We start from the raw sequence: 22,069 nt of genomic DNA, 5'->3' as shown, positions 1-22,069 counted from the left end.
AAAAAAAAAAAAAAAAAAGAGTAATAATAATATATATAAATGGAGTAATAATGTCTAGCTTGTTAGAAAATTTGTTTAGAAAAAGTGAAAACTCAAAAAAGATGATGGTTTTTACATTGTCAATGGTTAAAATCTTCCAAACCCAATTTATTAGGGAAACCACTTGTTTACTGTCATTTGCTTACTCTTTTTGTCAATTGTATACACTCTTTTTATAGATCATATCATAAAAAAGAGAGTGAGAAACATCTTAAAGTCTAAGAAAGATATAAATGTCATAATTAGTTAACAACCTTCAGCCTTAATTTTAACTGAATCTAGAAACACGTGTGTAAACCAATAGCGTGTGAAATTAAATTTTGAATCAATAGTGACTAGGAATTTGTTATGCATGGGCATGGGCTTATTTAGATAAAAAAAAATTGCTATGAATGACCTGCATTAATTTAACTATAGATTTTAGTTATTTAATTATAAATTTATATTATTGAAAATTATAACTAAAAATTATGTGCAATGGGAATACAAAGTCTAATTCTATTTAACAAATGTTAAAAAAATTAAACTGAACAAAAAAAGTTACTGGTAATTATGTATTTACTAATCCATGCCCATTTTCTCAGGCTTGCATGAGTGTTATCTTCTTACTCAAATTCTCCAGGCTTGCATGAGTGTTATCTTCTTACTCAAATTCTCCCATCTTCTTATCTTCTTACTCAAATTCTCCCATGATATCAGGAGCTCTTGTAAATGGCTTTCCACACTTTCAAAAAACATGTCATCTTTTGTAACACCATCCACCATGTTTTGCAAATTGAATTTCATGTGGTCACATTTGCAAGAAGCTATCGTCCCAGCCTGGAAGGCTGTCAATCCTTGAGAAACAGCCAGTCTCAAAAATGTGTTGAAGACCTTGAATTTCTCAATGTAATCAACCCCAGGCTCCCATCCACATACCCAAAGAAACTGTATATCTCTATCGGCGTCGCGTTCTCTGACATAGTTCACACAACGCTGAGAGAATGGTTCTTCATTGTTCTCCAACCAACATAGTCAACAGGGACGGCAAATATTGTAGTCATAGCCAAACGTCATCTCATGATCAATAGGAACTAGTGTTTTTAGTTTTACTATTCTTAGATTATTTTGCTTTTGTGTTTTTAGATTTTACAAAAAAAATAATAATAATAATAATTAGAAAATGGGGTCAATAATGTTTATTAAAAAATTTGTTTAGGAAAAGTGAATACTCAGAAAATATTATATATGGTTTTTACATTGAATTATTATTTTTATATTTTTGTCAAAGTGATCAATGGTTAAAATCTTCAAACAAGTAAGTATCATGTTGTAGCTTATATAACATCTGGTTTCAATCACTTTTGTTTTCTTTGGATTGTTGTGGTTTCTCAAATTCTATTTTCACGCAAAAAACCTAACATTTACTTTCATATATCGTACGATCGCCGGACAAACACACATGAGTTTCCCGCCAAAGAAACATCCATGTTGCGCACGCGGAAGGTAAAGTAGTCAATTAACACCATGCCATAAAGCTAGATTGTGGCATTTTCTAAAATGTTTTGTAAATGTGGCATTGGAGAAAATTTTTAATTAAAATGTGGTATTTGTGGCAAAATTCCCTATATTAACTAAATTTCAAGTTTTCTTTCCTAATTGTAACTAGATCTAACAATATATTTTAGTTATTTCATTCTATTTAAATAGCTGAAAATTAACAGTAAAAAATATGACGTGGATACAATGGGAATAACAAAGTCTAAATCTATTTGACATATGTTGAATAAAATCTACTAATAATGTTATGTATTTATTAATATATTTAGATATTAATTTATTTCAGTTGTTAATGGAAATATATATATATATCAAGATGAAGGCAATCTATTCAGAGACATCCGTAAAACAAGAAATCGAGAATGGAGAAAGAGAAGAGAGTGATTGCATCATCATCATCACACAGAGAGGGAAAAAGAAGAAAATATAATAACGATCATGGAGTACTACCATACGACGTCCTAGAAGAAATCCTCTTGAGGCTTCCGGTCGAATCAAACGCTCGATTCAAGGTCGTATCAAAACAATGGAGAACAACTATTGAATCTCGATATTTCACGGAGAAACACTTGAGGCTCGTCGAACAATCCAAAAATCATCATCCAAAGTTCCTATTCGTCTCCAAACATGAACACTATCATGTGTTGAAGACATTGTGCTTGGAATCTGCTTCTCTTCGAGTCTTCAATCTTCTCTACATCACTCAACCACATCTAATCGAAATTTCGCGAAGCTGCAATGGTCTTGTTTGTGTCTATGATAAGTGGGGAGAATCCATATACGTACTCAACCCGACCACAAAGTGGTTCCGACAACTTCCTCAACCTAGGTTTCATATATTTAAGCAAAAGGCAAGTAGGCAACATACACTCGGGAAACTAGCTATCATACACAATATGCCTACCCCTAGACTAGCGTTCGCAAAGGCCACAATGTGTGATTATAAATTGGTGTGGCTATACAATTCTGACGCCGGGAGGTTGAGCGAAAGATTTACCGAGTGCGAGGTCTTCGATTTTAGGGCAAACGCTTGGAGATACTTGGATTGCACGCCAACTTACAGGATATTTGACGACCAATCACCAGTGTCCACGAACGGATCAGTTTATTGGCTCACAGAACGATACAATGGCGAGACCAAAGTTATAGTTTTTGATCTTCAAACTGAAACTTTTCGATTGCTTCCTAGTAATCCAGCTTCTCGTTCACATCCAGACCATATCGACCTGTGCATTTTGGATAATCGTCTGTGCATGTCCAAGAGAAAGCGCCGTACAATGATCCAAGAGATTTGGAGCTTGCAATTATCATCATCAGAAGAGACATGGATAAAGATTTATACTATAGATCTTCGATCTTGTTCTTCATCATGGTCTGTATCTGGAAGGGTTTATTCTACTTGGACCCGAAAGCATGTGATTCGGCCATGCACACCGGTGGCGATATTGAAGAACAAGGAGATCCTACTCACACATCGTTATGGTGAAGGTCTGGTGAAGTATGATCCACAAACAAATTCGTACTCTCTAATGTACAATCATCTATTTTATAGAGGTGTTCCTTATTTCCAGAGTTTAGTATCTCATATCTAAAACCTTGCTTAATTACTCTCTTTCATATAATTTGAACCGTAACATTTTAAGAGCTCTACTATCATGTTACATAGTTATGCTATCTATAGGGAGTGCGTTTTATATGTTATGAATCAATGTTGCGATCTAGAACCAAGTGGGAATCATGAGAGATTCTTGTGTTTTAGCTATGTGTGTTGGTAATGTTTTACTTCAAATTATCTTTGTGTGATAAGCTAATTAAAATTTGGAGTTTCTTTCGTTTGCAATAATAACTGAAATGTTTGCCACAATTAGTTGAAATATTTTGAATTCTGACCAAATTATCTATCCAAATTCTAAAGTGAGTTTTGTGTGTTCAAATTTTTTTTGTCAGTGTTGCGACAATATTAACATATATATATATATATATATATTATACAAGAAAATAAGAGTTAAAGATGACAGTGTTGCGAGAACCAAGTTTGTTAAATATGAATGAATCTAAAATATTACATTAACGTACCATTCTTAAATTTATTTAACAATATTTTCTATTATAAAGAAGAGTAAATANTCATCACTGATACATCTGTGTGTAGGATAAGATTCTACTCATCATTTGCCATTCTATATAAACCCTAATTTCTTTTAAAAAATCCATCAAGTTTTAAAACAAAAAAAAACACATGAACACAACCACTTTCGAGAAATATTGAAGAAAAACAAACTATGAGCGATCGATGAGGTTTCTGTTGATGGTTTGTTAAAAGAGTTTATATAGAGATTAGCTAAGAGGTGTCGGCTAGGGTTTATTGACCTAACGGGCTTGCTTTCTATTATAATGACCTTAACGGGCTCTAACTCACAATATGTTCAGCCCATCTAAGTGGACCTCATTAACTCGTTTGATGTTTTTATTTTTGTGAAAAACTGAAAATGCCAATAACTTTGATACATAAAAGAGGTATGACATCAAAACACAAACCGTTTCTCTCTGAGGTGATTATTTGTGCGATCAAACAAAACCGTTTCTTCTGTGTCTTCTCCGATCGACCGGCGTCGGCTCCGACGTCGGTTGTACTCTTCTACTTACTAATATCTAAATAGTTATTCAGTTACTCTTTTACTCACAATCTGTGTCGTTTATGTTTCAAAAGAAGTGACGAGTGAAGACGACGGAGACAATTTGGTTTACGTCATGATGTTTCCCAAGCCACCATCTCTGTCATTGCTTTTCCTCACTGCTTCTCTGTCACTGCAACGACCCGACCACTTTCCATGCGGTAATGTTGTGCCGCTGGCTTCACTGTTGTCAACCACCACTCTCCTTTTATGTTGGTTCCTGTTATTGTTGGAATGCAAATCTGGTTATCGGCGGTTTCATATCAACCGCTATTTCTCCATGTCCGGCGATTTCTCTATGGCCGTGAGTTTGTTCAAACTAACATTTGAAGTTAGTTATGTGATTGTTCCCGGGCGTCAGTATGATTTACCATTGGCGTACCGAAGATTAACTAATCGTCGACCAACGGAGAAACCACCATGGAAGCAATATGTTAAGGAGGATTTGGAGGCCACAACTAGGAAAATCATAAGATGGTTTATACCACATCAACGAAAATGGGTTTTAAGTATAACTAAGATCAATGATATCTCTTTGTACAAGAGAGTTTCGATCAAATCTGAAGGTTATGCGATGTAACGGATGGATCGCAGACTTTGCCTTTCGAAAGCGTAAAAGATGGTACATCGACAAAAAACAGATGTTTCCCAAGCTAGAAAGTCACAAAAGATTGACGGATAAAACGAGAGCAACTAAGCATATTTTTCGGATTGCGGCGCCTAAACTTTTTTGCTTTTTCTTTACATAAATATTTGTTTGTATCTATATCCTTATGTTTAACATTACAATCTTTGGTTCATATTAATAAAGTTATGATTTGGAGTTAAAAAAAAAAAAGAAGAGTAAATAATAAGATAAAAATAAGTAAATCATAAGGAAAACATAAGAATATAGGTGGAAATAATAACCAATAACAAAAAAAAGATAAGAAATTATTATAGGCTCAAATCTCATACATTAAATTAAATAATTGATTACTGTCATTTGCTTACTCTTTTTGTCAATTGTATACACTCTTTTTATAGATCATATCATAAAAAAGAGAGTCAGAAACATCTTAAAGTTTAAGAAAGATATAAATGTCATAATTAGTTAACAACCTTCAGCCTTAATTTTAACTGAATCAAGAAACACGTGTAAACCAATAGCGTGTGAAATTAAATTTTGAATCAACAGTGACTAGCAAGCAAGGTTATATTTTTTTTTTACTATTCTTAGATTAATTAAATTTCAAGTTTTCTTTCCTAATTGTAACTAGAAGCAACCCTAAATACGTCTCCACTAACTCTCGTCCCATCTCTTTCCTTTGCATCTTCTTACTCAAATTCTCTCATCTTCTTATCTTCTTACTCAAATTCTCCCATGCATGATATTCACTCAGGAGCTCTCATAAATTCTCCCATGAATCCGCTTCTTGGGCCCTGAACGTGCATATTTTCGCTTGCTTCCTTCCGGCTTGTCCTCCTGATCTGGTGGTTCGGGTTTCTTGGAGTCGAGCAGGTGGTGAAGACGTCTCTGAACCTCGCTTTCCTCCATCCCCGTTGCCTTTGCTATCTCATGTGTGTTCTCTCTCGTAAATTTGGCTGCAGCCGCAAGTAATTTTGTATCACTCGTGAATTGTTTATCCATAGTTGATTTAATCTTGTTTAATTTTGATTTCACAATGATCCACCACTAATAACAACTCTTTATATATAGATGAAAAACCTTTAAAACAACTTGACATGTTTTCTAAGATTAATCTTGTTTAATTTTGATTTTACAATGATCCACTACTAATAACAAGCTCTAAGGTTCAAAAAGAAAGAAAACACTTGTTTCATAATCTTTATAATCCCCTAAAAACACCCGCAAAGGTTTTCTTCTACTTCTTCTTGAATCGTTTTCTACAAACCAATGGATGATGTCTTTATATCGGAAGAATATGTCAACCGCCGGAGAATGGAGAAAAAAGCTGCCTCCACTGCCGGCAAAAACATGATGTTAGGCTCTGGTTCAAGCAAGAAACCGGATAAGAGATATAGTACTAGTAGTAATCCTCGGATGTCGGCATCTCGGCCGGATAATGAGTTTCTCGTCACCGGTGGTGCATGTGTTTATGAGAGTTTTGTGTTCCACTGCTTCTCGCCGTGAAAACCACCAAAGCGTTCGAGTTTAAGTGTTTAATATTTTTCCCCCAACTATCCATTACAACTTAAAATTGTTCTTTTAGTTTTAATGAATTTTGGTTCAGTTTTTTGCGAACAGATTGTTTAGGTTCAATAAATATGACTAACACTATTTGAATATTTTGGTTCTTTTGCATATAAACAAAACTAATATTTTTGAATTTATGTTTACATATCACGATTATTACTTTTTGGATATTTCAAGTATTCATTGAGTTTTTGGATATTTTGAATATAATACTCCTGTTTTCGGTTTAGTATCGGGTTTGGTCTAAATATGTATACAAAAATAATCCATCCGGATATGCTTAATTATCCAGTTTAGCTTGGTAAGATTTTCTCGATTCGATCCAGTTCAACTTTTTTGGTAAGTTATGTTTTAGCGGTGCTAAGTTAAACTCATAGTGTAGAGAGTGTACGTAATGTTTAAAGTTACAGATAAATTCAATATTGAACATAAAATTTGGGATAAAACATGTTGCCATAACACAACCAAATTTAGATTTTATCCCAATATTTTTGAGATAAAAAGTGTTTTGTTATCTTTTAGCAATATTTTTTTATTGGTTTCAATAATAAGATTTTCGTGTTTCGAGGATGGAGTCATCGTTCTACAGTCTACTCAATCTATAAACTAACTCTGAGTTGACTCTGAAATACCAAAACTACTTCTACTCAAACTATAAAGTAACTAAAATTTTGTTATTTTGTTATGAATATCTAACTATACAATTATATCTTATTCAAGTATTGAGTGATTGATTATATTTTGCTTCAGTAACTGGGCTAATTCTCAATAATTAAATTTGGGCCGGAAATTTAAATACTCGATTACACTAAATTTGAGTTGTTTTCCAAAGTCCCACATCGATAGTTCTGGATTCGCTCGCTCTCACACGAGAGATATAAATACAGTTCAGGAGGGATCGTTTAAATCATACCTTTCTCGGCCTTTTGGCTAAGATCAAGTGTAGTATCTGTTCTTATCAGTTTAATATCTGATATGTGGGCCATCGGCTCACACGATATTAACTCTATTTTTTATGGGGGAGAGTTCGCCATGTCAGCTTGCTGATTGGACTCTCACGTGTCGCTTTCGTCTTGCACTACTGCGAAGGCCTGGCACACCTCACCAAAACACGAGTCCAACTTTTTTAACACAAACTGGTTTATCTTAACAAATGCAAACCAGTAAGCAATCACCAAACAAACACAACCGAAATCGCCGTACAATGATCCAAGAGATTTGGAGCTTGCAATTATCATCATCAGAAGAGACATGGATAAAGATTTATACTATAGATCTTCGATCTTGTCTTCATCATGGTCTGCATCTGGAAGGGTTTATTCTACTTGGACCCGAAAGCATGTGACTCGGCCATGCACACCGGTGGCGATATTGAAGTATAAGGAGATCCTACTCACACATCGTTATGGTGAAGTCATCTTTTTTATAGAGGTGTTCCTTATTTCAAGAGTTTAATATCTCATGTATATAACCTTGCTTAATTACTCTCTTTCATGTATTTTGAACCGTAACATTTCTTATGACTAGCTTTATTACCATGTTACATAGTTATTACCATCGCTGCGATTAACAAACGAACAGGGCCGTTGTGATCTAACCCATTAGCAAAGCTTTTAACAAACAAGAAAACCAAAAGTAAAGAAAAAAAAACGATCTTACATCTTCGCAATATCTTCAAAGAAGACGAATCTGAAACTTCTTCTCACTAATGTTTCTGGAGAGAAAACAAAAAATAAAATAAAAAACAAACCAAATGTGCCAATGTAGTAAAAACGAGAAAAATACAGAACAAAAAACCTCTCTTTCTACAACTAAAAAAAAAACATCTTACAATGAACTCTTTTGCTTTTGATCCCCAATTTCTTCCAACCGTTTCCATGTCGCCTCACGTTTTGCTCCAATTTCAGCTTCTTTTGATTCATCTTCTCTAAACTTACCAAGACATTCCTTAAACAAGTCTGCATCGACGTCATTAAATATCTTCTGCACGTTCAGCGTTAAGCTATGAACAGCTTGGTTCCAATGCTTCTGAGTGTTTCTTTCCAATGCAGGGAATATGATAGGTAGTATAACTTTACGGTTCTGCATTATCAGATTCTCGATATGATCGTTGTTCCATAAGAACAAAGCTCTTTCTGCAACCTGCAAGCAAATCAAGAACAAAAAAAAAAAGACTCAACCTTCTTGTTCTTTCTTTATGCTTCTTGTATAAAGACTCAAGCTTTCACTACAACTTCGACAATGAGCACAAAGCTTTTAAGCTATCCAATATCACACGTTTCAATCTTATGAAGAACTGTTCCTATCATTCCTCTTTCTCAGGATCAGTAAACTGTAAATGCAATGCGAAATATATATGAAACGTTTTAAGCAATTACCTGAAAATGGAGACTGTTCAAACACCGAGCAACTTGGCGAAACAATGGGACCATACACCGTTGGAATTCAGGTGGCTGAGTAGCTTCTAATACTTCCTCTAGCTCGTTTAAAAACATGACTTCTTTGGAACTATTCGTGACGGGCCAAGACTTGAGTAATCCCCTTATAACTGTATCAGCAAGTTTGCAATCTTTTTCCACAAACTGTGTGATACAATAAGACAACTGCTGATGATACATTTGTAAGCATTTCGGTTTGTGGAGAGGTATCAAAGCTCGAACCAGAAACACTTTATGCTCATCTTTAAGCGGCAGAGCAAATCCATTGATGATACTTCCCAAAATCTCTAAGAACTCAGCAATCCCATTGTGTTTCTCAGTCTCGAAAACAAACCTATAGAAAATGTTGTTGATTGATTTCCTTATGAAAGGACGATGAACCATGAACTTACCATAGATGCGATGCAGAACGGTTTTGAGACAATCTCTTTCTCTAGGATCCTCGGAGTCAAATAAATCAAGTAACCTCGAGACAAAAGACTGGTCGATGTACTTCTTAGCCAGCTTTGTATCTGTCTCAGGTGAAGCAATAAGCCTGAGGAGAATCTCATAGACAAGCTGCAAGTGAGGCCAAGCAGGATCCATAGAAGGCTCCTCTTCTTCCAAATCCAAAGCATCAATAACTTTATTCTCACGCGGTTGAGGATTCAAGGTTCTGAAAATGTTAACAGAAACCATTTTAACAGCTTCTTGGATAACAGTTTCACTAAACTTCCCATTAGGAGAAGCAACGTAATCCACAAGATCAAGCAACGTCTGACGTTTGATCTCTTTCTCCTTCACGTTCTTTGTAGGATCCGAGAAATCAAACACTAGACAGCACAAGTTGAGTTTTCTCAGACACAAGCTCTGCTTCTCTGCATTTGGAACATCTTTAAAACTAGGCAAAGCTTCATAAGGACCGTTTCCTTTAGAATTCCCATCTTTAAAACCAGAATCAGCAGCAGGTTTAACAGCAGGAGCGTTGTTCTTGGCGTGAGAATTACCTGACTTCCCGGCTCCATTGTCACTAGCTTTGGAAGTAGAAGCATTGGAAGTAGATGAAGAATGGTTCTTAGAAGAAGACTTCTTAGGAAGCTTACTTATAATCTGTTTCCACATACTAACTCAGATGGTTCTTCCCAAATTACAAAAACACAATCCCTTAGAAGAACAAACTCATCAACTCCATCTGAAATCAAAAGCAAGATAATCCACAAAATAGTTAAATCAAGAACCTGAAATAGAGAAAAAGATTATATTTTTGTCTTCTTTACTCACTTTAGAAACCAAGGAAAACAAAAAAATCATCACTTTAGAGTCTAATCTCTGAAAACAATCGAAATCTGAAAACCCCAAAATCAAATTTTAGAAACATTAACATTTACAAACCATAGATCAAAAACAAGAAATTAAACCGATTGTAGCAAAAGAAAAGGTCAACATGAGATATATAACGATGAATTGAGAAAACAACAAACTTACCTAATAATAAAAAGAGAGTCACATTCAAGTTCTCTCTTCCAAAACCTCCTCGTTGTTTTATTGACTGACTTCAGATACAAATATAAAAAAGATTAGACCTTTATGGATTTGCTTCAATACGAAATTGTTATTGTTGTTGTTCTTTCTTCTTCTTCTTTAATTTTTGTTTTCTTTCTTCTTCTTTGTGATTTGTGTCTTCTCGTGATCCAGTTATCTATCATTTCTTTCTTCTCTCCGATGGCTGATCAATCTTTTTTTTCTCAAATTCTATTTTATTTTTTTATTTTAATTGTTTTTATTCCCTTATTTTTTTATTTTTTTATTTTTTTAATTAATGGGTTTGGTCTGGCCAGCCAGGTCCTCTCACTTGTGTATTATTATACTTCAAATTAAGCTTTTTAGAAGAAGAAAAATCCATACTTTATCGCCGACCGTAACATTATTATTATACGACATAGTTTGATGTCATGTAATAAAATTGGTCCAATTTGTTTTGGTTTCCGGTTTGGTTGTTGAGTTTTTCTAATTTCGGTTTAGAGTTTTGTCATTGTTTTCGTTTCAAAATTCAAAAAGAGTATGTGTTAAAGTTTTTGTATATCTCATTCCTTTTTTTTTTTTGTAACTTTGTTTTCCCCCTTTGATGAGGAAGCAAGTTGCCAAGATTTGTCATGTGAATCAGTGAATGTTGATGTTTTGGTTTTTATAGTTACTGATGGATTGGATTGGACTAATGGGAAGAAGTGGGGGTGCTCCGTGCTCCTTTGGTCATAGAACATTGTAAAAAGTGTCCTAACGATGTAATCAAATCTCATTCCCTTGCTTTGGAGTTTGGACTCTCTACTGAAAGAGCTATGCTATTTCGAAAATTTATAGGTATGAGTACAAATTTTCTAGCTAGTTTGTGTTAGGAATATGATAATCAATTAAAGACATCATTTTTATTAGTTATCAATCACTATAACAGTAACAAATAAATCGATATTTTTATAATGTTATCTTTCAGTAAATTGAATACTGGTTTTGTAAGTTTTCATTACTATCTCTTACTAATTATTGTAATTTTTTGATATAGTTTATCGTTATTTTCTCGTTATATATTTGTTTTTTTACATTTAATATCATATAAAAGGTCAAATTGTTAGTTATGATTTATGAATAAGTTTCCAAACCCAAATCTTTAAATAAAAAAAAATAAAATAAAAAACCTAAAATTAAGATAAAGTAAAAAAAGCCTATTTGGCTCTCCTCACACAAGTACCAATTTGTGTTCGGGGGTTGTGTGTGTTGACGGTGGTGGGAACAAAGGAACATACATATCCAATTGTCTCTCCGGAGACACAGCAATGTTCATTTCCGACAAGTCTCGTCCGACTGATTACTACAAAGACGATACCCCCAATTCTTCAACCGCCACAACACGCGATATGATGATCGATGTCACCACCAATGAAGCAGTATCAGATCTACAACCTCACCACCACAACAATCACCAAAATCACAACCATCATCATCTCAACCAATCTCAGCCTCAACAGATACTCCTAGGAGAAAGCAGTGGTGAGGATCACGAAGTGAAAGCTCCGAAGAAACGAGCAGAGACATGGGTTCAAGACGAGACCCGTAGCTTAATCATGTTCCGTAGAGGTATGGATGGTTTATTCAATACATCCAAATCCAATAAACATCTATGGGAACAGATTTCGTCTAAGATGAGAGAAAAGGGTTTTGATCGATCTCCGACCATGTGTACGGATAAGTGGAGGAATCTATTGAAAGAGTTTAAGAAAGCCAAGTATCATGATAGAGGTAATGGATCGGCTAAGATGTCTTATTACAAGGAGATTGAAGATATTCTTAGAGAGAGGAGCAAGAAAGTTACAGTTACGACCCAGTTTAATAAGAGCCCTAGTACACCACCACCTACTACAACTGCTAAAGTTGATTCCTTTATGCAATTTAGTGATAAAGGTATAATCTTTGGATTAATAGGTTTCTTGATTTGGTTTTGAGGAAATTCAACTTTGTGATTTAGGGTTTGTGTTGATGAGATTCGTATCTGTAGATTAGGTTGAGATTTGAAAAGATACAAGAATTTTAATGTAGGTTTTCTTAGTGCATTAATGTTTTAAGGAGATGATGGTTTTGGTAATGAATCTAGTTTTGTGGATTTTGTTTCTTTTGTTTAAGTAGTAAGTGACTTTTATCTTTTGCATTGTAGGATTTGATGATACGAGCATTTCTTTTGGATCTGTTGAAGGTACTGATCTATATCACTTTTGTGTGTTCATTATACCTTGCTGTATACAAAGAGGCGATATTTGTTCGTTCATTGCCTCTTGAAGATTGTTCTTTTTATAACTTGTTGTGAGTGTCCTCCTTGAGTGAGCAATACTAGAGGTGTTGACTTGCTTCTTGAGCATTAGGGACTGGAAACAATGAGTTTCATTTGCGAGGGGAAATTTATCTGTAATTGTGATATCTCTCTCTCTGTAATTGAAACAAAGAGGTGAACATGACTGTCGTGGGTCTCTCTGTTAGAAGGTTTTGTCTTAGTTTCTAGAGGATGTGTGTGTGTGTGTGTGTTTTGATAAATGTTTATATCTATGGTCCAGCTAATGGCAGGCCAGCCTTAAACCTTGAAAGGCGTCTTGATCATGATGGTCATCCACTTGCAATCACTGCAGTTGATGCTGTTGCGGCTAATGGAGTTACTCCTTGGAATTGGAGAGAGAATCCTGGAAATGGCAAGTCTCAGAAAAGCTTAGATAACTTGAGTCTCAAAAGTTTAAGTTTCCAAAAGGCCAAAGATTTTTTCTTTTTGAACATTATGTTCCATTCATGGTGTGACATGTGTAAGAATCATTGTTTTCTAATTCTTGAGAACCAAAATCACTCTCATTTTGAGGTTGCTTCACAACCTATGTTCTTCCCCTGTTTGATTGGTTTTGTCTGTCTCTTTAATACTGATGAAGGCATCTTTATGTTTCATGTTTATAAGCAGGTGGTGATGGTCATAGTCAGCCTTTTGGTGGAAGGGTCATAACAGTGAAATTTGGAGACTATACAAGAAGAATTGGTGTTGATGGTAGCGCCGAAGCAATCAAAGAGGCAATCAGAGCTGCTTTTGGGTTAAGAACTCGGCGGGCTTTTTGGTTAGAAGATGAAGATCAAATTGTTCGCTGTCTTGACCGAGACATGCCTTTAGGGAACTATCTACTCCATCTCGATGATGGTAAGATCAAATTTACCACCATTAATATCTTTTGAATTGTGTGTGTTATGACCCTGAATACAGTTTACTGAATTCTCGATATGCAAAACCCATCTTGCAGGACTGGCCATTAGGGTATGCCATTATGATGAATCCAACCAGCTACCAGTCCATTCAGAAGAGAAAATCTTCTACACGGAAGAAGATTACCGCGATTTTCTGAATCGACGAGGATGGACATGCCTGCAAGTTGATGGTTTTAGGAACATAGAGAACATGGATGATCTTCAACCTGGTGCCGTGTACCGAGGAGTGAGGTGAGAGTATGGGATCACAGAACTGCTTCTCCAAATTCATCTACAGTTTATCTAAATCAGAAAACAGTCCCCTGTGAATATAAGCTGATCATTCCCTTGTGTACATTTCCTCCTTCTCTCGACTGAGGAGAACAAAGAATGTATTTGTTCAAATATGTATGACACCCACTTGCATTTACCGTACAGACCAATAAGACTTTTTTTATGGTCTGTTGCGTTTGTAAGAACAGAACATAGGAGAAGAAAAGTGAATAAAGGATTCACATGTCATTCAGACAAGACCGAGTGTGTGGTGTCTGTCAGTTACTCTTCATTTCATTAGTCGTTCGTTTTAAGAAACGTGTTTGACGACCTTGTAAAACTGCAAAGACTATGAAACTTTCTAAACTTCTACTACTGAGAAAAGATCATGTGTGATTCGAAGAAACTTTGTTTTCGATTCGAAGAAAAGATAATTTGTGTGATGCTGGACGTTCATGTATTTATAAGCAGAAAAGGTTCGTTATATAACAAAAAGGAAAGTTTCGATTGTTTAGTTTCCTTTTTCCGACGAGTTCTGTTGTTTCTTTTTTTCCAACAAGGTTTAGGGTTTTTCCTTTTTACTGTTACAACACTCATGTTTTTGCTTATTGGCTTAGTGCGTACAAACAATTGTATCACGGTGAGAGTACTATGAGTTTTTTTATAAGGTGAATACTCTAACACATTAACAATAGGTCCTGGAGATTTCTTGGTTCATCATGCTATTGCTTTAGGTTTACATACAATGAAATGACCCCAAACCGAAGAGTGTATCTCGTCTAGCTTTGAACAAATATTATCGATAAGAAAAAAGAACTTACCTATAACAGTAACTAATAACTATAGCATTAATAAATAACCTAAGCAACTCATTGCTTCACATCATCTGGATAAAAAAATCAGTCAAGATATGATAAATTGATCATATCATTGTAGCAACTGAATAAAAAAAAAAGAATAAAGAAATATGATTATACGTTCTGAAAGGTAATCGAAAAGTATGCGGATAAGTGGAAGGATGAAAGAAAGAGAGAAAAAAATGAATATTAATGATATATGATTCCAATTTGGAAAGTCGAGGGAGAAAATGGGTAAATCCCATATAGCCCGATATATCTGACAAGTCGCACTATATCTGATGTTTATTACTAGCTAATGTGCACGAAATAGCTAAGGGCTAAGAAGAAAGAAACAGATGATCCTGAACCAGAACCAATCCACAAGAAACTGTTAAAATGTTTTTTTATGAATTTTCAAATCATGATCTCCCTATCACTTTTCTCCCTTCAACCTCGGGAGTAGAAAACAGAATCAAGATAGCTTAATCACCACAAACATCCAATTGTCTAAAGACAGTATAAACACCACAAGCATAGAAGTAAAAGAGTATATATTATCTAAACTGAGTTAACTGAAATATTTTTTGCATAAATAAACCAACTTATCAAGATCTAAACCATTACGTAAGTGGACTAACATTGGTTATAAGCAGATATTCATGGATAAGAAGATTCCATTCTTTAAAGTTAGCATCAATAATTATTTTTGGGTTTCCATTTCCATTGCATCAATAATTACACATCTTTCTCTCTAAGAATCGAATTTTATTAACATATACTTTGATAATGATATATTTTGGTTCTATTCTCTTTACGATTGCTTAGAACATTGTGAATATGTGAATCATGACACTTCAAAATTCAAAGGGATACGATCCGGACAATAATAATAGCGAATTTTAGGAATAACATATGAAAATTCCACTACAAATAAATTTTGAAGATCATTCAACTTATCATTGGAAGAGTAACTGACACTTGACGGGTCAATTATAAATGTTGGACTCTTGGATATGATCATGAGTTATTATAAGGGAGATCACAAACTTCAGTTTATGATAGATTCTAGTTAATTTAATGGAATTAAAGATCCATATGAATACCAAAACAAGGAGTTTTATATGCATTCACCAAACACAAAACGAAATGAAAAGAAAAGAGAGAAAAAAAAATAAGAGGAGGAGAAGAAGGAGACTTTTGGCAAAAGCCAAGAGTCATGACCTATTTTTATTAGGCTCTACCTGTTACATAAGGTCTGATGTTTTTTTCTTTTGCTGTCACATTCATCTGACCTACCAAACCTCTCAAAGTGGAGCATTTATGTGTCTTGGTATCAAGTCACGATCGATTAGATAAATATTGAACACCATATTATGTTGTATGAAAGAAATTATAATATTTTGATAGAGTAAGCAAAAAAGTATTCTGATAAAGACATCTAGAAGAAGCTTCAGATAAAATAGTAATATGCATTGCCTTTTGATGAAAACAAAACACCTTTAAATACACTAGTGTTTAAAAAGTTAAATGTTCACCTTGGTCATTCTAAAACAATGGTTGAATTATAAAGTGTCATTACAAAAAGGTTATCAAATAAACCAAAACTAACCCAAAAAAAGAAAAAATTGGTAGGGTCCAAAACTAACAAAATTTAGCAAAAGTAATTAATTACGAGTAATTTAATTTGGCCGTGCTTGCATACGTGGCATAGGTTCATTGGCTGTGGAAAAGAATATTTTCAGATCAGCCAGGCCTGGCCCGGCCCATAGCAACTGAGCATAAACCTCGAATATTCCCACAACCTGCGCGTGAAGTGCAAGCGCCATTAGTTTTCCCAAATCCGTGTTTAATCCCTTACTAATCCTACTCTAAACGGTGGGTAAAAACAGTGGCAAAAAATGGTAAATAACGGAAAAAGTAAAGTGCAATCTTGTAAAAATATATACTGAATCTGATCTCTATCTAACCTTTTCCCCAAGATAAAAAATCTCAGCCACTCGATCATATTATTCATCTTCTCTTTTATATAAATAACCCTAAAGCCTCACCAAACCCAAACCCCCTCACTCACTTATTTTCTCTCTCGATCTCATCATCATCTACACACACCTCTCTCAATCTCAATTTCAGTAATGGGTGAGCTTCTCACTCCTTGATGATCTGCGTTTATCTCTTCGATTTATCGTTTTCGTCGTTGATACTTTTTTCGAATCTGATCGTGATTTTGATTTTTTTGTTTTTTTTTGTAGCTAAGATTAAGATCGGAATCAACGGTGAGTGTTTTTTTTTCTTAATCGTGTTTACATATGTTTATTTGATTTGGATCTGTGTGGAATCTGAGTTTTTGATCGTTCGTGAAGGTTTCGGAAGAATCGGTCGTTTGGTTGCGAGAGTTGTTCTTCAGAGGGATGATGTTGAGCTCGTTGCTGTTAACGACCCCTTCATCACCACCGAGTACATGGTTCGTTTGTTTCTCTCTCTTTCCCTTTAGATACTGCTAGTTCGAGCTGGATTGATGTTAGTATCGTTTTGATCTGGTTATAGATTTATTTGAATTTGGACAGTCGAATCAAATTTGATTTTCCAGTAGTATACATGGTAGATCTGAAAACTGGTTTGATGTATCGTTCATCTGTGTGAATTAGTTTCGATAAGTTCGAGGATGACATACATGTTTCTAATGGTATCGAATTTGTTGCAGACATACATGTTTAAGTATGACAGTGTTCACGGTCAGTGGAAGCACCATGAACTTAAGGTTAAGGATGACAAAACTCTTCTCTTTGGTGAGAAGCCAGTCACTGTTTTCGGCATCAGGTAACTTAAAATCTTTTTATATTCCTGTATATCTCTGTTTGTTTCAGTGTCTGAGACTTGTGAAATTCTGATTTGGTGATGTTTTCTTTCTCAAGGAACCCTGAGGATATCCCATGGGGTGAGGCTGGTGCTGACTTTGTTGTTGAGTCTACTGGTGTCTTCACTGACAAGGACAAGGCTGCTGCTCACTTGAAGGTTTGTCTTCGGGTTTTGTTTATCTTATGATAGAAAATTCGAGCACTCGTTTATAGAGATCTGAAATCATCATATTGTTCAATTTCATTCAGGGTGGTGCCAAGAAGGTTGTCATCTCTGCCCCAAGCAAAGATGCTCCCATGTTCGTTGTTGGTGTCAACGAGCATGAGTACAAGTCTGATCTTGACATTGTTTCCAACGCTAGTTGCACCACTAACTGCCTTGCTCCTCTTGCCAAGGTCAGCTTTTTCTCCTTTACTCTGTGAACTTGTGAAATATGTTCTGGCTTAAGAATTTTTATTGTTAATTCCCCTCTCAGTGTATTGAAATTTGCAATTTGGTTTGTGTAGGTTATCAACGACAGGTTTGGAATTGTTGAGGGACTCATGACCACTGTCCACTCTATCACCGGTATGTAAATTATAATTTGTTTCATTAGGTATTATATGTATCGCCTTTTACTGAACTTTGACTCAATAATAACTGTTTATTTTGGCTATTCAGCTACTCAAAAGACTGTTGATGGTCCATCGATGAAGGACTGGAGAGGTGGAAGAGCTGCTTCCTTCAACATTATTCCTAGCAGCACTGGTGCCGCCAAGGTATAATTTCATCTCATGCTCTAACGTAGAGTTAGTGTTTTTGTTAATTTTTACTGAGGAATTGTTTTGAGTCTAATTTGTATTGTGGTTGTTGTTAGGCTGTTGGAAAAGTGTTGCCATCCCTCAATGGAAAATTGACTGGAATGTCCTTCCGTGTTCCAACCGTTGATGTCTCAGTTGTTGATCTCACTGTTAGACTTGAGAAAGCTGCAACTTACGATGAAATCAAGAAGGCCATCAAGTAAAAACCACTAACTCTCACTCTTTTGACCACATTATAGAAGATATTCAACTACTTGCTATGTTTCTGGTTAAATATTTTCAGGGAAGAATCTGAAGGCAAGATGAAGGGAATTTTGGGATACACTGAGGATGATGTTGTGTCTACTGACTTTGTCGGTGACAACAGGTAAAATAAAGATCCATCTACAGATCGATACAGTTTTGGGATCTTATTAATGGCGAGAGGACAAAATTTGAATATTTGGTTTGTGCGTGTAGGTCAAGCATATTCGATGCCAAGGCAGGAATTGCATTGAGCGACAAGTTTGTGAAGTTGGTGTCATGGTACGACAACGAGTGGGGTTACAGTTCTCGTGTCGTTGACCTTATCGTCCACATGTCAAAAGCCTAAGTTGACGCCAGAGAAGAGTTTGTGTGTTTGGGTCGTTTCTGAATAAAAATGGGAAGAGAAAAAAACAATCTAGATTTGTCCAAAAGAGTTTCGTTTTAATGTTCCTATGCTTTTTCACTGATTTCATGCGCAGTCATGAGAGTTTGTAGCATCTTTTTGCTTTCTCTTTGCTTTTTAACCAAATGAGTTTCTTTACTGAAACTATTGTTCTGGTTATTATGTTAGTTTGAGTTTAGCTATGGTTTACCTGATTTATCTCAAGTCACACATGCACTGCAATCTCAACATGGCTAATCGCCTAATCCACATCTAAATACGATATTCTTGTCCCATTTATTGTTGATCGTCAAATCACGCGAGTAACAGAGCAAACAAATTAAGTTTAGCAATGAAAAGTTGAAATCAATTTCAACCAGTAGCGCTGCAACTAATCTTTTGTTAACCTCTGAAGGTATTTTTATTGAAAATCAAAAAGAAACAAAAACCATAGACACACATCACTCAACGTTACCATCAAAGTAACAATATAACCATAACAATGTAACTTTTTATTATCAAGTAATGCATAAACCACACATAATTTCTAGAATTTTAAACCGGAACCTTTGAGTTTCTCCTCGATGATCATATCAATTTTGTTCTCCATATCAGGTGTCATATAACTCTTCCAGCCACCGACTTCTCCTTTACGGAAATAAGTCTTGAAATCTACTCCACCCAACGCTCCCGATTTGTTGATCTCCAAACTGCTTAGTTTACTTAAAGAGCAAAGTTCCACGATCTTGTCTACAGATCCGCTATCTTCCTCTTCCTTAGTGAATGGACAATCCAAGAACTCTGCAAGTCTCTTGACCTGAGTACGAGGCTCCGCTTTCAACTCCTCGTACATCATGAAAAGAACATGCTTGGGATCTTCCAAGCTGGCTCGCCAATAGCTCAGTGCATGGTCCCAAGAGGGACCGTATACGGTAACTCCATTGCAGAATGACTCAAACATAGCCTCGAATGAGTAATCCTCCTCTCGAATGATCTTCTCGGTTTGGCTAAAATCGTTCCATTGTACTCCCTTGTTGGCATTGAAGAAATGCCAAAGAGACACCAACACGTCTTTCACGTTCCTGCACACGTACACGATCTTGCAAGGAGACTCCTTCAACGGTTCTTGAATCGCATGCAACGGCATGTGAGTTGAGAACATTCTCGGAGATGATGACAATGATAAGAACTTGGTCAAGTCTGGTTTTGAGCTTTTGAGATACTCGAGATACGGCACTAGCTCATGAGGATTATGAGATAGCATAGGATGATGATCATCATCCGAAGGGTGTTTTGATCGTTGAACGAGTGCAAATGTGAGTGCCTTGAGCCAAGTCGTGCCTGATTTGGGGAAAGAAGCAACAATTATGTCGGTTTCTTGTGGCTTAAAACCCGACTGGATATTTGGGATCGATTGGAGAACGTCTTCGTAGTACCAGTATCCTTCGTACTTGAACAGCTTGTTCCCAAGGTAATCTATCTCCCAAGGAAGTGAAGAGATCCAAGTTTTGGTTTCTTCACTTAGGTTTTCTTCTTCTTCTTCCCTCAAGTTCATTGGAACATCTTTCTCATCCATTTTTGTTGTTGTTGTTGTCAGTTGCTTGGTATGTTTTGATATATTGCAACCACAAAGTCGCACTTCCAGTTTTGCTTTTAAAAAAACATTTCGTTGACTTACCGCATGTATTATTCCAGTTCCAGCAAGCAATAACGTGAATAAAATATAAAATAACGTTGTAGTTGAGAATGCATGAATTGTTTTTTCTTTTTCTTGATTTTTAATAAGTGTTCTTGGTTTTAGCCCAAAATGAAAAATAAAGCTTTTTGGGGATCAACATCATCTTCTTATAATCTATATATATATAAGAAGATGTATATATATAATATCATCTTCTTATAATATATATATATTTATATATATATATAGTCTTATTTTTTTCACTGTACAAACTGTTAATTGTTTAAAAATGAGCTTCAAAGTGGGTATACAAAACCATGTATCAAATCCTATATCTAAATTATTCATAAATGTGAAAATCAAATCAATATTATCCAGTGAAATAATTTAAAGATATACAAACTTATATTCAAGTGTCTTTTTTTGTTAAAGGAATACTTTAGTTGATTATTTTATTCGTGCTAAACATAAATATAGTAGTTGCACAACAACAACACAAAAAAAAAACGTAAAACCATTTTCGGTGAATTTCTCTATTTTTATCTTTAAAATAGATAAACTTTATAGTGGAAGTAGGTTGGAGCAAATTTGTCTTTAAAATAGAAATTGTTTGCTATATTTTTCTCTATTTAGACGGACAAATATACAGATGAGTTGGAGATGCTCTAAATTTATTCTTTTACTAAAGTAATTGATGTATAATTGATCTTATTATATGTATAGAACAAAATAATTATGTTATATAAAATATTGGACTTCTCTAACAAATATCAACCAATCATGTCACTAATAAATACTGTATAGACATTAATATAGTCCATTGTATATTATTTGTAAAGATGGACAATTTACCTACCAACACGAATCTTTTCTTTTTCTCTAAACGAACATGGAGTCTTATAAATATTGAGATCGTGTCTTACAATTTATTGTTATAAAGATCTGACCCCTTTTTTTCTTTTACAACCACACATTAAATTAAAGGGAGACTGCATGATTGATTACCCAATTCGGAGATAACATTTTGTGGCTTTTAATTGTCTAATATTGTTTAAAATAAGTAGTGATCAAAACGTTATGTATTTGATGCTAAGGCTAGGAGTGCATATTGAGCCATTGAGCGACAAGTTTGTGAAGTTTGGTGTCATGGTACGACAACAAGTGGGATCACAGTTCTCGTGCCGTTGATCTTATCGTTCACATGTCAAAGACTCAAGAGATATGCATCGATAAAGTTTAATTGTGAGTTGGGTCGTTTCTAAATATGAAAACAAATTTAACCATTGTCCTGAAACTAAATTTTTTTTAGATAACTCAGGAGTGATACTAGATGTTTTTTAGGTCCAAATATTAATCTTCTGTAATCG

The 22,069-nt window shown here is 35.0% G+C and overlaps 6 protein-coding genes across 7 annotated transcripts; 4 read left to right on the top strand and 2 right to left on the bottom strand.

The window, feature by feature from the left end:
* On the top strand, window positions 2,457–3,170 carry LOC104755630 (putative F-box protein At1g12855). The gene has a single exon (XM_010478042.1). The coding sequence runs from the start codon at window positions 2,475–2,477 to the stop codon at window positions 3,168–3,170; it is 696 nt and encodes a 231-aa protein (XP_010476344.1). The 5' UTR covers window positions 2,457–2,474.
* Window positions 6,079–6,411, top strand: LOC104759205. Its single transcript, XM_010482161.2, has one exon. The coding sequence runs from the start codon at window positions 6,151–6,153 to the stop codon at window positions 6,385–6,387; it is 237 nt and encodes a 78-aa protein (XP_010480463.1). The 5' UTR covers window positions 6,079–6,150; the 3' UTR covers window positions 6,388–6,411.
* LOC104755629 (serine/threonine protein phosphatase 2A 57 kDa regulatory subunit B' theta isoform-like) lies at window positions 7,361–10,628 on the bottom strand. The gene is made up of 4 exons (XM_010478041.2): window positions 10,353–10,628; window positions 8,829–10,059; window positions 8,282–8,592; window positions 7,361–8,164 (listed from the first exon to the last, which is right to left on the bottom strand). The coding sequence occupies exons 2-4, from the start codon at window positions 9,987–9,989 to the stop codon at window positions 8,125–8,127; spliced, it is 1,512 nt and encodes a 503-aa protein (XP_010476343.1). The 5' UTR covers window positions 9,990–10,059; window positions 10,353–10,628; the 3' UTR covers window positions 7,361–8,124.
* Window positions 11,592–14,159, top strand: LOC104755627 (trihelix transcription factor GT-1). 2 transcript variants are annotated; one of them, XM_010478039.2, is made up of 5 exons: window positions 11,593–12,320; window positions 12,571–12,609; window positions 12,965–13,096; window positions 13,354–13,584; window positions 13,685–14,159. In XM_010478039.2, exons 1-5 carry the CDS (start codon window positions 11,696–11,698, stop codon window positions 13,882–13,884), a joined length of 1,227 nt encoding a protein of 408 aa, XP_010476341.1. In that variant the 5' UTR covers window positions 11,593–11,695; the 3' UTR covers window positions 13,885–14,159. The 2 variants fall into 2 exon arrangements, with proteins under 2 accessions (XP_010476342.1, XP_010476341.1); XM_010478040.1 differs by lacking the exon at window positions 12,965–13,096 and having other exon boundaries at window positions 11,592–12,320.
* Window positions 16,743–19,241, top strand: LOC104755625 (glyceraldehyde-3-phosphate dehydrogenase GAPC2, cytosolic). Its single transcript, XM_010478037.2, has 11 exons — window positions 16,743–16,876; window positions 16,990–17,013; window positions 17,101–17,201; window positions 17,442–17,557; window positions 17,653–17,752; window positions 17,845–17,991; window positions 18,103–18,163; window positions 18,257–18,354; window positions 18,453–18,595; window positions 18,680–18,763; window positions 18,856–19,241. The coding sequence occupies exons 1-11, from the start codon at window positions 16,873–16,875 to the stop codon at window positions 18,986–18,988; spliced, it is 1,011 nt and encodes a 336-aa protein (XP_010476339.1). The 5' UTR covers window positions 16,743–16,872; the 3' UTR covers window positions 18,989–19,241.
* LOC104755626 (cytosolic sulfotransferase 9-like) lies at window positions 19,099–20,685 on the bottom strand. Its single transcript, XM_010478038.2, has one exon. It carries the CDS (start codon window positions 20,598–20,600, stop codon window positions 19,572–19,574), a length of 1,029 nt encoding a protein of 342 aa, XP_010476340.1. The 5' UTR covers window positions 20,601–20,685; the 3' UTR covers window positions 19,099–19,571.

This window comes from Camelina sativa, chromosome 17 (genome assembly GCF_000633955.1).
Source record: "Camelina sativa cultivar DH55 chromosome 17, Cs, whole genome shotgun sequence".
Classification (NCBI taxonomy): domain Eukaryota; kingdom Viridiplantae; phylum Streptophyta; class Magnoliopsida; order Brassicales; family Brassicaceae; genus Camelina; species Camelina sativa.
The sequence above is the reverse complement of the archived record's forward strand: the minus strand, read 5'-3'. Positions and strand labels throughout refer to the sequence as shown.

What these genes read in the sequence shown, in the direction of transcription:
- LOC104755625 (XM_010478037.2), top strand. An exon ending in GCCTTGCTCCTCTTGCCAAG is followed by an intron (nt 17,992 to 18,102) that starts GTCAGCTTTTTC and finishes TGGTTTGTGTAG; the next exon opens with GTTATCAACGACAGGTTTGG. An exon ending in GCAGCACTGGTGCCGCCAAG is followed by an intron (nt 18,355 to 18,452) that starts GTATAATTTCAT and finishes GGTTGTTGTTAG; the next exon opens with GCTGTTGGAAAAGTGTTGCC.
- LOC104755627 (XM_010478039.2), top strand. Translation starts at nt 11,696, where the DNA reads ATGTTCATTTCCGACAAGTCTCGTCCGACTGATTACTACAAAGACGAT. An exon ending in TATGCAATTTAGTGATAAAG is followed by an intron (nt 12,321 to 12,570) that starts GTATAATCTTTG and finishes TTTGCATTGTAG; the next exon opens with GATTTGATGATACGAGCATT. An exon ending in TCTACTCCATCTCGATGATG is followed by an intron (nt 13,585 to 13,684) that starts GTAAGATCAAAT and finishes CCCATCTTGCAG; the next exon opens with GACTGGCCATTAGGGTATGC.
- LOC104755630 (XM_010478042.1), top strand. Translation starts at nt 2,475, where the DNA reads ATGCCTACCCCTAGACTAGCGTTCGCAAAGGCCACAATGTGTGATTAT.
- LOC104755629 (XM_010478041.2), bottom strand. Translation starts at nt 9,989, where the DNA reads ATGTGGAAACAGATTATAAGTAAGCTTCCTAAGAAGTCTTCTTCTAAG. An exon ending in TGAACAGTCTCCATTTTCAG is followed by an intron (nt 8,593 to 8,828) that starts GTAATTGCTTAA and finishes ATTTGCTTGCAG; the next exon opens with GTTGCAGAAAGAGCTTTGTT. An exon ending in CAAAAGCAAAAGAGTTCATT is followed by an intron (nt 8,165 to 8,281) that starts GTAAGATGTTTT and finishes TTTTCTCTCCAG; the next exon opens with AAACATTAGTGAGAAGAAGT.
- LOC104759205 (XM_010482161.2), top strand. Translation starts at nt 6,151, where the DNA reads ATGGATGATGTCTTTATATCGGAAGAATATGTCAACCGCCGGAGAATG.
- LOC104755626 (XM_010478038.2), bottom strand. Translation starts at nt 20,600, where the DNA reads ATGGATGAGAAAGATGTTCCAATGAACTTGAGGGAAGAAGAAGAAGAA.